This window comes from Aspergillus saccharolyticus, assembly GCF_003184585.1.
Source record: "Aspergillus saccharolyticus JOP 1030-1 unplaced genomic scaffold BP01scaffold_53, whole genome shotgun sequence".
Taxonomy (NCBI): Eukaryota; Fungi; Ascomycota; class Eurotiomycetes; order Eurotiales; family Aspergillaceae; genus Aspergillus; species Aspergillus saccharolyticus.
In genome coordinates, this window is record NW_020290663.1 from 115,748 (window position 1) to 130,014 (window position 14,267).

At 54.2% G+C, this 14,267-nt stretch overlaps 4 protein-coding genes across 4 annotated transcripts; 3 read left to right on the forward strand and 1 right to left on the reverse strand.

Annotated features, from left to right (window-relative positions):
* Positions 1-3,449: 3,449 nt before the first annotated feature.
* Positions 3,450-4,502, forward strand: BP01DRAFT_369367 (uncharacterized protein; the record flags this gene model as incomplete). Its single annotated transcript, XM_025576546.1, has 2 exons — positions 3,450-3,638; positions 3,789-4,502. 2 exons carry the CDS (start codon positions 3,450-3,452, stop codon positions 4,500-4,502), a joined length of 903 nt encoding a protein of 300 aa, XP_025427064.1.
* Positions 4,503-6,520: 2,018 nt separating this feature from the next.
* On the forward strand, positions 6,521-7,701 carry BP01DRAFT_306774 (isocitrate lyase/PEP mutase family protein; the record flags this gene model as incomplete). The annotated part of the gene is made up of 3 exons (XM_025572254.1): positions 6,521-6,778; positions 6,868-7,015; positions 7,079-7,701. 3 exons carry the CDS (start codon positions 6,521-6,523, stop codon positions 7,699-7,701), a joined length of 1,029 nt encoding a protein of 342 aa, XP_025427065.1.
* Positions 7,702-8,704: 1,003 nt separating this feature from the next.
* On the reverse strand, positions 8,705-9,525 carry BP01DRAFT_188071 (nuclear transport factor 2 family protein). Its single transcript, XM_025570921.1, has 2 exons — positions 9,339-9,525; positions 8,705-9,269 (listed from the first exon to the last, which is right to left on the reverse strand). Exon 2 carries the CDS (start codon positions 9,260-9,262, stop codon positions 8,867-8,869), a length of 396 nt encoding a protein of 131 aa, XP_025427066.1. The 5' UTR covers positions 9,263-9,269; positions 9,339-9,525; the 3' UTR covers positions 8,705-8,866.
* A 2,420-nt stretch (positions 9,526-11,945) lies between these two features.
* Positions 11,946-13,458, forward strand: BP01DRAFT_426646 (purine-nucleoside phosphorylase; the record flags this gene model as incomplete). Its single annotated transcript, XM_025579803.1, has 3 exons — positions 11,946-12,196; positions 12,249-13,321; positions 13,413-13,458. The coding sequence occupies exons 1-3, from the start codon at positions 12,038-12,040 to the stop codon at positions 13,456-13,458; spliced, it is 1,278 nt and encodes a 425-aa protein (XP_025427067.1). The 5' UTR covers positions 11,946-12,037.
* Positions 13,459-14,267: the final 809 nt, after the last annotated feature.

The following is a 14,267-nucleotide window of genomic DNA, read 5'->3' on the forward strand; positions in this document are numbered from 1 at the left end:
TGTCGGCTTCCTTCCCGGGGGAAATATAGATGAGCTTCTCGTGTTGTTCGGGGCCGCGGGTCGAATTCGTAATCAACCTCCGAGACTGTCGCGGTGCCTGCCCGTGGCCCTCCCAAGGTCCGGGTTGAAATAATTCTGACCGTGGCTGCAACAACTCTGTTTCTAAGCGGCTTCTGGCGTCATTTATCCGTCGCATTGTGAGTCCGGAGTCCACCATGGATGTAGTCGAGAGGAGTTCCAATCAATCTCAAGTACAGCCCTATGTCTATCGTGCTCCGTATGCGGCCCAATTAATCCATCTACGGAGTAAGTAGTAACTAATAGGAAATACAAACCACTAAGGTATCCATAGAGGCAACCCGTTGGCTGAAAATAGACATTGATTATGTTCAGTTAAGTTGACATTATCAGATTCCTACTGTAATGCCCCCCACATCCCGAATGTCTTGCCTCCTTGGCGCCCACCCGCAGCCGCCAACCCGCAACTTCGCCAAATGCTTCCTGTTCGAATGCTGCCAAGACAAGCCATGTATTAAAGGTTAGAGACATCGGAAATATCTATCCTCTGCTCATGGCTGGGATCGCCCCTTGTGTTCAGGATCATGCATTTGGGGTATGCATCGGATCTCCATGGCCGCGGTGGTCTTTATGTGCGCCGGTTATGATCCACCGAGAGGGAGTGGATATGCGTCGCTGCCGGTGGGTACAGAGATCGGCGCTCGCAGGCAAAGATCGATGATGGGAATCAAGGCAGATGAGGGTCTTCACGCAAGGAATGGTTGCGATCAGCGTGGTGCCAACGTCAATGCTATGGAGTAGAACTACCTTTAGAATGAATTGGCGACTGAGTGCATCGCAATGCATTCATGTAAGTTGCTGAATAAGCACTGCACAACTCGATGACTCACTTGTTGCAGTAGTTAACGTTAAGTAACTAAATTGACTATACAGTAGGTATAACCACTCTGTAACTTACATTGGACATTTCCTGAGATGTCCTCCATACCTCCTTACACTACCTAACTTAATGCTCTCGGTAATCGTCCGCCTGCCTGCACCAATTCGAGCATCCCCGATCGGCCTTTACTCGGAACCCCTTCTTCCGGGGCATACCCGTTTCAATCCCTTGCTCCGTGCTGAAGGATCCGAGTGGATCGCCTCGTGGACGCAGGGAGCATTAAAGTGAGAAGGAGCTATTCCAGGATTTTTCCACCGGAGACTCTTGATTCTGATGTACTAACTCCACTAGCATGCATGCTGCATTGCGGAGAAGAACCCAGTTCGGGGGAGGGGACGTTGCTATTGGAGCAGTGGACCGGGTTGGGATCATACGAGGTTTGGAGGATTGCCACGTTGCCGGTGGGAGCGTGGCGGTTCCTGGTGGCGTTGGTAATTGCAGTGCCTTCTTGATAGGGTGGATTGAAGAGTTGATTGTCTCGTATGATGGGCTGTATTCTTGGATAAGGGCTTGGCTGTACAATATCACTCGTGGAGGCGGCTGATTGAGGCTGTCCTGGGAACGAGGAGAACCCTTGCTTCTCGGCATGATGCCAATTAGCCGTAGAGTAGACTTGGAGGGAATAATATCTTATTTGCTTCTGGTCTGAAAAGTCGATTTTACCAGTTATCTTCACAGTTTCCATGACCATCCTCACCCCAGACATCACCCTCCATGCTTTAGAACGGGAATCAGACTCTCCGAGAAGTTGAACCGGGAATGGTACAGGGTTAGCATGCGAGATACGAGTAAAGATATACCCAAGACAATAAGAGCTCTACCCTCTGCACTTCATTGCTAATACAAAGATCACATATGACTCCAGAGTACAGAGGTGCTGCCAGGCTCAACTGAGCTAAGAATCTCGGGACGAACATCCTCTCAAGCTCGGCAAATGTAAGACCTTTAATGTCAGGGACCTCCGAGGCATATGTAGAGCTCAGGGTCAAGGTCAAGAAGAATCCAAGGGACAGACCGTTGACCTAATCGTGACTTATCAGCGAACAGAATCCAGAAGACTAGTAGGTATATAAGCGCCAAAGATCTACCAATTTACCGGCCAGGAGCATGCCAGGCTCCCAGGCAGCGTATTCAAGCCAGCGCCAACAAGAGAATAAGCGGATCCTATCCCCAGGCCAATCCTCGGCCAGCACAGTCGGAGATCCAGCCGGAAATTATCCCACGCGTCTAGCGGCCTTCGCAAACCGTTTGACGAAGACATCGCGGGCCTGGAGATGGTAGCGCGTTGTTGCAATGAGAGGGACGATACGATAAAGATGTGTTCCTTTCCCCCTCATCAGAATATTGCATATGTGCTAAGTGATCGTGATCCAGGAAACCACACATCCCCTGTCGAGAGAAAGTCACGTCATCGAGATTTTCGTCCGCGCACGCCCTACATACTATGAGCTGCTCTTCTCCGTGCAGGACGCGAAAAGCAGCCCACAGGTTTCATCAGGCGTGTCGTGGGAAGCAGTATCCTCCACCTGGCGACCTTTGGTGCCGGTGAGCGTGATGGAGGTCATTGTGATAGGGATCTGAGAGGTGTAGAAAGGATTTCTGAGGATTTGGACTCGATGAGTTCGACATGTTGAGCTGGAGGGCCTTCTACAGTATAGTTCCGGAGCATCCATCAATAAGACTGCCCCGCATGATTTCCGCCACGTTCCGAGTCAAGATGCGGGGAAGATGCAGAGATATCCTGCTTGTTATCGCTATCCTGCGCTTGAAGTCTTTGAGTGGAGGGATGATGCAAGTATCGGAGCGAACTTTGCTGGCCCATGCCGCATGGCGTCATATTGCAATCGCGACGGGTCACAGCGTCGCATCCCATCACTTGCAGTTCCTCACCGTCAGTCATCCAAAATGACTCGAATTTTACACGACTGAGCCCGACAGCCGGCATTAGTGTACTGGCATCATCTTCCCAACTCTCAGTCAGCTTACCCCCGACCCCGGACGGAGATCGGCATCTGACTGTCGTTCTAGGACCAAATGGCACGAATGACCAAGCCAACTCGGCGGTAGACCTGCACTCCCTGCAGCGCGAACATGGATGATGATATGATCGCCGGTTATTCGAGGGGAAGAAGCATGTCGGAGCAAATTTGGCCATTGGGATCGTGCATGTGTGCGACGCTGGAGGCTCCGCCCACGGCACACTGTTACTCAGCCCACAAGCCATGCAGCGGGGTGGGTCAGAGAGATTGATTGCGGTCGCTACACTGCTGAACATTAGATTAACAGCCGGACCATGCGTCAAGAAGAATCCCATGTCGAACCAGGATTGATGGTGGTGAGGATTCCGGGGCTGAGTGTGCGCATTGACGCTGTTACGGACGGGTCGGATGAGGGCAGATATAAATAGTAGGGCAAGGACGGGCGAGGCAGTGGCGTCGAAACGGACACTACTACTAAGGCATCTTCAAATAATCGCTAGTGAGAGTTCAACATGGTTCTCCTACTACAGCTGCTGCTATGCTATTTGACCTCTGGCACGGTGGTGAGTGCCAGCCCTAATCACACTCATTACTCCTATCACGAGCTGTGGATGCTGCAGAACTATTTCTGGCAGAACTTCCTCTATCCCACTAACCGGGGGCATATAAGAGCCAATGACTCCTCGATCTTTGCAGCTGATGTATGTCTATCATATATATCTATTTTCAGAGTGAATTGTTGATATCCTTGTTGATCATCTCCCCTCCCACTTCTTCTTCCCCCCCTCCTCCCGACGACTTCATCAGATCTTCATATTCCTTCTCTCGCTCAGTTCTAATCCCCCCATTAGGTCCAAGGTCGCGTGCATGCCACTCGCACATTTGACGGCCGCGAGCTCAACAACGAGTACATCTTCGGACTCTTCTCGCAGCCCGACCATCCGGGCATCTTCGGGCCGCCCATCGCCTACAATATCACCCAGTTTGCCGCCACCGACAATATCGCCGCGGCCACCACGCTCCTCAGCTTCAATATCACCACCTTCCAGCTCGTGATCCCCGCCGCCATCGACACCTGGTTTCAGTATGACTCGTCCGGCCGAATCATCCAGTACGATGCCGTCTTCCGCTGGCTGGATTATCTCTTCGTGCCCCTCATGCAGGCGGCGGGGAAGCTCTTCCACCTCGAGGATTCCGCGGCCATCCAGACCAAAGTAGCGTCCCTCCTCGCGGACGCCATCTGCCAGACCCACCAGGACCATTGCCATGGAGCCAACCAGCAGTACGCCTCCAAGGAGGACTGTCTGGTGTTTCTGACCCGGAGGGTGCGCTTCGGACAACCATACGAAATGGGTCAGAACACTTTGCTGTGTCGCGAAGTGCATGACAACATGGTGCAGTTCAACCCGTCCGTGCATTGTCCCCATATCGGTCCCAATGGTGGGGGTTATTGTGTCGACGACCGGACTTACCAGCAAGTGGTGCTGGAGAAATACTTCCAGCGGTCGTGGGTGCCTTACGGCTATGCAGACCACAATCCGTGGGTGGCTGGAGGAACACCCTGAGGATCAGATCGTGGCCCTACCGTCGGAAGGAGAACTTCCAGGCTACTGGTATGTGTTGCTCTGACCTTCCAGCCAGACGGAGCACGGTTGGCTGCTGTGAACCAACTGACCATAGAGCGAGTATCTCGCCCCTCGTACTCTTTGCTGGCAACACCGAGTCTCCCCTTGTCCCCAACCTGTCTGGGAAGGGAAATGGAATGTAACAGCGACAACCCAGCTGGCACACTGATCGTCAGAAGAATGCTCAGGGTCTTCTTGGCAGTTGAGAGTGAGATTGTCGATCACGCGCCAACCACCACCATCGCGTAGCTCGGAAAACGACGACTAGGCGCCGTGCTGGATAGCAGACTCTAACAGAGAATGGACGAGATGCCGCACGCCATGTCTCCACATCGATGGACAATCCGAATACGGATTGGTAGAGCACGAGTTCGCCTGAATAGTGCTTTTCCGAACCCCCTCTGTGGCTTTCGGTCTTGTTGTCGGATCAGGTGAGGTGCAGGCAATAGATAGTTATACTGCAGAAGACTAAGCCCCACCGGGGACTCCACCCATGAAGGGGGACAGAGTCTGTTCGAATTGCTTGAGTCTGAGATGATTATTCTCTCACTCTTGTCTAGAGAGTCAACTTAGTAGTAACTTAGTAGGTAGTAAAACAAACTAAGTACAAAAGTCAACCTCAGGCAGCAGCTCCGGGTCCTGCCGTCTTTGGGTCGTGCCAAGCCGGACAAATCCGGAGTCTCAACTCCGCCCAGCAACCAATCGGCTGATTTGCGCGCGTGATGTCCATCGAGGTCCGAAATCCATCCATTCATTCCACTTGATGCATGGCTTCATCTTCACCCACGACACAACACGCGGAGTCTATACCTAACCTACCACAGCCAACCCCCGATTCAAAGAGTAATGATCGGCCCAGCGCATGGCCCCCAGGGCGAGACTGACACGACCAACCTGCCAAGCTCCTTGGCCCCCCCGCGCGTCAATGCACTCTAATCTCGGCGATGATAGTACGCAGTGCAGCTACCCAGTGAGAGGTCGGCTGTGACGTCGGATTTCTGTCTAGCTATCAGTCTGCATCCCCCTCCCCCTCCATTCTGACTGTTTACCTCCGACGCCACGGCTGCCCGGATTCTCCGCCAACCATGGCTCCAGCTCCTTTGCCGCAAGATAGCCCCCGGGCTCCGTGATGGCATGCCGCTTAACGTCCGGTGCATCAGCCGAGCCGCTTACGAGACTCGATTCCTGCAGATCGGCGTGGTTCATCTCCCAATCACTGCCATGCATCCAAGATCCAAATGGGTGCAGAGAGAGAGAGGGAGGGAGGCCCTGTCCTGAAGAAAAGGGTGACCTGTGCGTGATCAAAATCCTGACATGCATCCCAGTCCGGTTGAGAATGGGTGCTCGTTCTCCACCCCTCGGTGGCCCTCTTGCCTGTACCACCTCGACACGACCAATCTTCCCCGGCGCAGGATTCAGCGCCGCCTGGGAGGGCATTATCGGAGCTGCCCCAGCGCGTATCTGATCTTCACGCCCTATCAGGCTTCCACCCGTATTATTCTCTTCTCCTCAGCCAGCGAGCGGGTGGAGACGAAGTGGATGGAGCTTATCAGCGCTCTTGTCGGATGAAAGATGGCGGACGCGACTCATCACAAGAACAAATCACGATCATTGGTGAGCTGGACGGGAATGTCCAGCTGCAATTGCGGCCAAGAATGCCTAGGATCGATATCTGGTCGGAGTTGACGACGATAATCGGCGGCCAAGGCCTGGAGTTACAGCGAGGATGATCCGAAACGGGGATGCAGGAAAGTGAGGCCGGTTCCAGACAGCGATATGACACTGTCCTCATGGCAAGCCATTATTGCCTGGCGGACAGACATTGTCCCGAGACCAGAACAGATCGATACTTATAAAGGCTGGGGATGAACCCCGTCCATCGATCCCATCATCAGCGCCATTCCTCTCTCAGCTTTTCCTTCTGCAATCCTCTCTACTCCTCACTGTCTCGTTCAACAATGAAAGTCGCTGATACCCCTGACTCCGCCTCCACGATCAGCATGACCAACACCATCACCATCACCGTCGAGCAGGACGGCTACTACGATATCAACGGATCGCGCCAGGAGCCCGTGGTCAATCTCCAGCTGGTGACCGGGGCGTCCAAGCTACGCCGCCAACTCAAAGAAAGCAACGAACTGATCATTTGTCCCGGTGTCTACGATGGTCTGTCCGCTCGAATTGCAATGAACCTTGGCTTCAAGGCTATGTACATGGTAATTGCCCTCTCGCCTTTCCCCGGACTTGTTGCGATACAACTCCCCCGCAGAGTTCCACTGTGCCAGCACTGACCAACGGGCGTTAGACCGGCGCCGGGACTACCGCCTCCCGCCTGGGCCAGGCCGACCTGGGTCTCGCCCATTTGTACGAGATGCGCACCAACGCCGAGATGATCGCCAATCTGGATCCGTACGGGCCACCCCTGATCGCTGATATGGACACTGGATACGGAGGTAGGCTGCCACTGCCCGGAGTCCGCGCAAGAGCGACAGGTTAACCAATCACCTCCCGAATAGGCCCCCTCTTCGTCGCCAAATCCGTGCAGCAATACATCCAAGCCGGTGTGGCCGGCTTCCACATCGAAGACCAGATCGCCAACAAGCGCTGCGGGCATCTCGCCGGCAAGCGCGTCGTTTCGCAAGAGGAGTGGCTGACGCGGCTGCGCGCCGCGAAGATCACGAAGGAGCGACTGCGGTCGGACATCGTGCTGATCGCGCGCACCGATGCGCTGCAGCAGCACGGGTACGACGAGTGCATCAAGCGCCTGAAAGCGGCGCGCGACCTGGGCTGCGACGTGGGCCTGCTGGAGGGGTTCACGTCCAAGGAGATGGCGCGCCAGGCGGTCCAGGACCTGGCGCCGTGGCCGCTGCTGCTGAACATGGTCGAGAACGGGGCGGGCCCCGTCATCAGCACCGAGGAGGCCAAGGAGATGGGCTTCCGCATCATGATCTTCTCCTTCTGCTGCATCACGCCGGCCTACATGGGAATCAAGGCGGCACTGGAGCGGTTGAAGAAGGATGGTGTGGTCGGGCTGCCGGAGGGGATGGGGCCGAAGAAGCTGTTCGAGGTGTGTGGGTTGCAGGATGCGATGCGCATTGATACGGAGGCTGGCGGCGATGGGTTCTCGAATGGTGTTTAGAAACTTGCTTTTCTTTGTTGGTTGTTTCCTGTTTCTGTCGTGATTTGCTGGTTGGGTTTATATCTCCTTTTTCGGTATTATTCGTCCCCATCCCGTCTAGCTTGACTTGCTTTTGGGATATGTTTGTTCTTTCTTTTTTTCTTATTTTTTTATTCTCTAACATATATTCTCTCGACACTGGAGGAACGTGGCTGCAAAATTGTACCTAGAGGCTGAGCTGGAGGCAAGGGACGGATCATGCACAGAGACTCCCGCTGAGGATGGATGGATATTGCGTGTCATTAGGAACACCTGAACAATACCAAAAGAGGATTCATGGAGACACAGTATATTCTGTATCATTATACGCTTGCTCAGTTGTGACTTCTCTTTTTGTACAATTCGCTTTTACGCCCTCGATGCACTCTCTTCCAGCAGCAAGTATCATTACACTCTATCTACTATAGCCGGGATCCCATTCCTGTATCCTGTAATGTGAGCGGGAGGAGTATAGTATGGATCACTATAGGCAGGCTGGTCCGGTAAACTCTTTATGCAGCCCTACCGGGTAAAACTGAACACACAACCAAAATCAGAGGGGACTGCGAATCGTCGATCTCTACCAAAGCTCGAGGTCAATTGATTGGATAGTCCTGGTCGGGGATTGTTTCTACACGGACTAAATACTGCTGCTCAATGGTCCAGGAGAGGTTGGCGTATCGAGAGTACAGTTTCAGCTCTATGCTCTAATTTGCCCCCGGCTTTCCGGCGGTTCGTTTCCGCTGGTCTCGTTTCTCTCGTTCTCTTTCGACAGCTCAGCGCAGGGCACCATGGAAGGTAATAGGAGATCGGATTTCATCACACATGACACGTAAGTAACATTGACGGGGGAAATATGCAACAGGAATGAGAATTATCACGCAAATAAGCTTGAACCAGAACCAGAACCAGATAGACACGGCGATCCGCCGAACGCGCTGGCGCGTCAATGCCTCGTAGATCGCAGAAAAACAGAAATTAGGTTGGTCCAAGGTCAACAACAGAAAAGAGTATCAAGCAGGAAGTATGTACGAAGCGAAGCAGACACAATCTCCAACCGGCCGTCCACCGGGGCCGGGACGGTCTCGCCCGTCGATTCTCATCCCCCACTACAGCCGTGCACACCAAATCGGGGGAAAAAACCAGATCACTCCAACGAGGTCTCCTGATGCACCACAATCCGCCACTCCCCATCCGACCCCTGACTCCACGTCGTCGACCCCGTGCCATTAAACTCGATCTTGCCGCGCAGCCGCGCGTTGATCTTGTAGGTGACCGTGCCGGCCATGAGGTCGATGATCAGCACGCGCACGTCCTTCAGCTCGTACTCCTCGAAGTGGTGGAAGGGAGGCTTCAGGGCCTCGGAGAGGGACGGGTCCTTGCTTTGCAGCGTCAGGATATCGCGCTTCGGGAAGAGGAAGTTGGCGTCGTCGTTGGACATCTTCTTGATTTCCGGGCCCGGGTCGGCGGACGTGAGGGCTGTCCAGAGGCGACGTTCCATTGCGAGGAGGTCGTCGCGGATGCGGTCGTGAATGGGGGCCATTTTGGTACTGGTTGGTTGTTGTTAGGTTGCGTCTCGGAGGGTTAAAGGGTGCGGAGAAGGATGGAGGGGAACCTACTGAGGTTTCGGTTCGGTTGGATTGGGTTGAGTCGGAGTATCGCCAAACGCGCGCAGAGTGTTTTGTTTTGACAGGGTGGACCAGAGGATAAGAAGAAAACAGAACCAGAAGCTGAGAAGAGGTTAAAGATGTCAGGAACAAGATGGAAAGATGAACGTCAAGAGAAGAGATAATCCCCAAGTGACGTCATGGGCGGTGCACCCCACGTGGATGACGTCGCATACACTCCGAGTCTCTTCGCCCTCTATTTTCATTTGCAATCAATCAATCAACAACTATTCTTACGACGCCCCTCCTTTTCTCTCTATTCCCGTGATCCCACACATACGATGGCTGTCAGCCTCCCTTGGGTGGTCCGCGTCTGGGAGAGATCTGCATGAACCGGATGACGCAGGCTAGGATGGGGGAAATGGAGAATGGGTGGTGACGCAGGGGGGGGTTGAGGGAGGACATGACTGTACGAGTGACAATGGGATAGCAATCTATTTGAGATGCAGATCGAAATGAAAATAGACTGGATGGTGGGATGATGGCAAGCTGTCATTGAGGGGAAGTCCGAGAATGGTTGGTGATGCTTGGTTGCATCGTATGCAGCGGTTGTCATGTTTGCATCCATTGTGCAAACCATGCATTCGCCGGTCATGTGCCTGCCTTTATTGTTTGCAGCCTGAGGCATACACACCAATCCGTCAGGCACCAACCCATCGTTCCCCTTCTGCACGACGGAGTACTCCATCGCCCATTTACTTACACAACAAAGCTATCGCTGCATCGTGCATACCCCAGCCAATCGCAGATCCTTTCCTATTCAATCTCACTTCCATCGTCGAAAACGCAATGGCCCTCCTGCAAGGCTGCGCAGGCGACTGGCCATGCTCTCTCCCGCAGATGTACCATTCTTGCACAGAAGCATCCCTCAACTCCACACTCCTCCATGCTAACTAAATTCTGTCTTAAATCCGCTAGTTATAGCTCTTACACCGACCACATTCTATAATCCGTCTCCGTGGAAATCCCCGAAGCTGAGCGTCCATCCCAGCCGTGCGGAAAGGCAGTCGGCAAGGCTGGCCTTTCCCTCGGCCAGAATGACAGCCTCAATTAAGACTTTGGCGACAGCGGTTACCCAAGGAACACCAGTGAACTATCACCCGAGTCTCCACCAATGGAACGAATTAGCATAATCTGGAAGACGTTAGGTGGCATGTGGACCGCTGGCTTTGGCGCGGTGGCCGAGCTAGTCTCATCCTTCGGGACGCTGGGAACGGCTTATCTACGTATCGTCATGAGCGTGCGGGATCACCTCAAAAAACCGCAAATTTTCGCAACTTCCTCGTACATACTTCGGAGGACTGTGGACGTCGAGCAGCACCGATGGCCTCGCATATCCTCGAGATGGTGGGTGAAATAGTAACCGAGAGGGAGTCATGACGGCGCATGCATCCCGACATGCGACAGTAGATAAAGCCAAGCAAGGACTGCAAGACCGCCCAATTGTCGCAACCAAACTAACTACACCGCGGAATGACTGGGTAATATCGAGGCGCAATCGCCTGCCTACTGTGTAGTGCCCACATGGACCACCCAAACGCCTGTTCACGGACCTCTCAACAGACGACAGTGAGTAAAATTTGAGCAGGGGGCCGAGCAGGCTGGCGAGCCCACCTCATTGGTGCTTCTGTATCTCGGATGCCTTGGGAATGAGTCCCATCGCTGCAAAAAAGGCTCACGATTTTTTCCATGGGTCCCGCGCATCCTCTATCGCAGGTCACGCGCCATATGGGGGGAAGAGAAACCTTCGAGAAAGAATCTTAATTCTTCGTCTCGAACCTTTTCCCCTCCATTGCGGTTCGATTTATCCACTTCCCCGCCTTCTGGCCATCTCCTCTGACTCTCGCCCTGACTGTCATGCAGGAAGCGGCCACCTCCGACCAAGACACACCTTGATAATGCCTTCACCCTGCTGATATCTTGCTCGGCCGGGGCAGAGGAGGAGTCCCCACACAAGCCCGGTGGGACGCCGATAACTGACCTTCTTTCTGACTGGAGGGTGAAGGTGCATGCGATAAGAGCCAGATAAACCAAGCTCCACCGCACAAGACTGACGAGTGGGCTTATCCCACATCCCTCGTCCTCAGGCACGACTTTCATCATCTTATCATCGACCGTCCCCTATCATCCATCGGAGACATCCGATCGGTTCCTGCATGAGTTGGGAACTCATCGCCGTCATCTCATCTGTGCATCAGGATGCAACTACTAGCTACACAGTATTCACGCAAGGAGGCTGGTGTTGTGGAAGATCGCTTCAAACTTCTGCAGCATGGCAATAGTGGACCCATGGAAGGGAGCTCGAAAGCGAAGAGGCTTGGCCGAATCACGTTAGAAGTGGGGATGCTTCAGCCAGAAGGCTGGTTTGGGACCGAATACCACGATGATCATTGGCTTGTCGAATAAACTGCTTCGACTGCCGGTCGCTATCAGCGCTGATCTTTCCAAGTTAACCCAAGTAGCCCCCGTCTATGGATAATACTCCCCAATTTTTCCTGCCGGTGGATTCAGCGGTGCTTTCCGACTGCTCCTATGCCAGTTCCTGGATTATTTTTTTTTTTGGGACCAGCCATGACTCTATATAAGAGGGTGTTGTGCGCCGGCTGGGTGGGAAGGAAGTGTGCTCTCTCCCAATTCCAAACGCGCACAAGATGCAGCTTCTCCAATCCGTCACGACGGGCCTCGTGCTCGCCGGCAGCTGCTTGTCTTCCCTGGCGGCGGCTCGCTCGGTTCCTGTCCAGCAGCCCCGCGATGTTGCCGTGAGCCCTGCCCCGGGCAAGATCGCCCCCAAGGTGTTCATCGTGTCTATGGTATGCCCTCCACCTCCATCGCTGCAGGATTCCAAGCTCACCATAACCACAGTTTGCACCCGAGGCTGAGATCTGGTGGGGTATCCCCGAGTTCGACCTGTTGGCTCACAACATCACCATCCCTGGCGCTTCTCCCGCCTTCCCCGATGTTCATTGCACGGCCGATCACAGCATCTGCCAGCTCATCACTGGTGAATCCGAGATCAACGCTGCCATCACCGTCGCCTCGGTCGTCTTCAACCCCCTCTTCGACCTGACCAAGACCTACTTCCTCGTCGCCGGTATTGCCGGGGTCAACCCCGAGAGTGCCAGCATCTGCGATGTGACCTTTGCCCGCTTCGCCATCCAGGTCGCTCTGCAGTATGAGATCGACATGCGCGAGATGCCCGCCAACGCCACCACGGGCTACTTCCCCCAGGGTGGATACTACCCCAACCAGTACCCCACCAGCATCTACGGGACGGAGGTGTTTGAGGTGAACGACGAGCTGCGCAAGATCGCCGCCAACTTCGCCCGCAACGCTACCCTGGCCGACAGCGACGACGCCAAGGCCTACCGTGCCAAGTACGCGACGGCGGAGGGCGACATCTACAAGGCCGGCACCGTGGGCCCCACCGTCCGCCTGTGCGACGTGACCACCAGCGATGTCTACTTCAGCGGCCGCCTGCTGGGCGAGGCCTTTGCCAACACCACCAAGGTCTGGACCAACGGCACCGGCGAGTACTGCACCACCGCCCAGGAGGACAACGCCACCCTGGAGGCGCTCGTCCGGGCCTCCAAGCACAACCTGACCGACTTCTCGCGCATCATCGTCATGCGCACTGGCTCGGACTTCGACCGTCCCTACCCCGGCGAGACCGCCCGCGAGAACCTGCTGTACTCCACCCAGGGTTCTTTCGAGCCCGCCGTCGAGAACCTGTACAACGCTGGGGTCAAGATCGTCGAGGGGATCCTCGCGAACTGGAACAGCACCTTCGCCGCCGGCATCCAGCCCCGCAACTACATCGGTGACATTTTCGGCACCCTCGGTGCCACGCCCGACTACGGTCCGGGCCGTGCCCAGGCTCTCGAGGAGGCTGGTGCCCTGCTCAAGAAGCGCAGCATGGGCAAGCGCTTTGTGCGGTTGTAGGTGTTGTGCCTGGTTATGAACCTGTCATGTGTGTTATAAATGTTAGGTGTAATGATAGATAGATAGAACGATATAATGTGATATTAGATGTGTACGACTCTTCCTCTTGCCCATTCACAAGCACATTCTGTAGTTATATTCACGGATTACTAAGTGCAGTTCTCTTTTGGAAACAGTCGCAGTAGGCGTTTGCTCTTGGGATAACATTAATCGAAGGCAAAGCAAAAAAGGTGAGATGGCAGTCGACCACAGAAATAGCCTCTACCCTCTCAGAAGCGACACCGACCCCAGACATGCAGTCTTACGGTTGAAAAGCAATCTACCATACTCCTTCTATATCCGACAGCAAGAATTCCGTGAGTATCCGGGACCAGCTGCCACTCGTGTAGTGGATCTAGCATCGCAGAGCTGGAAGTGATGTAAGCGGCGGGGATTAATCTCAGCCAATTCACTCGGACGGGATGTGATTCAGGCTGCTGTACTGACATTCAAGTCATCCAGTCGAAAAGCTCGGTGTGGGAACAGTTGCTGCTGCACGTCGCGGACGAAGTCAGGGCTCGGGTGCATCATCTCCCCGCTTTGGGTGGTCTGCAGGGCCCAAAGACTCGAATCAGGGTTCTGAAATGCATGGGGTTGTTTTGGGAACTGAGAGATGCACGGTGATATGATTGTTTGTCTCAAAGTTCCATTTGAGCTGCTCTATTCCTTGGATTGATGTGGCCAAAGACGTTTGGCAGCCCGGGAAATGGCGGTGGCACATCATCAGGGCATTCCTCCTCTTCTCAAGTGGGCAGCAGACCTGCAGAACCTAACCTCGAAAACAGGAATTCAGCACCAAGTTTGGTGTGAGACTCTTGAAGCGCTGGTGAATTACAATTCTGGGCTGCTAGCTGCAGTTGAGCCGCTTGGAGCATGTCTCAGCTCTTACCTGTCGACGCCTGT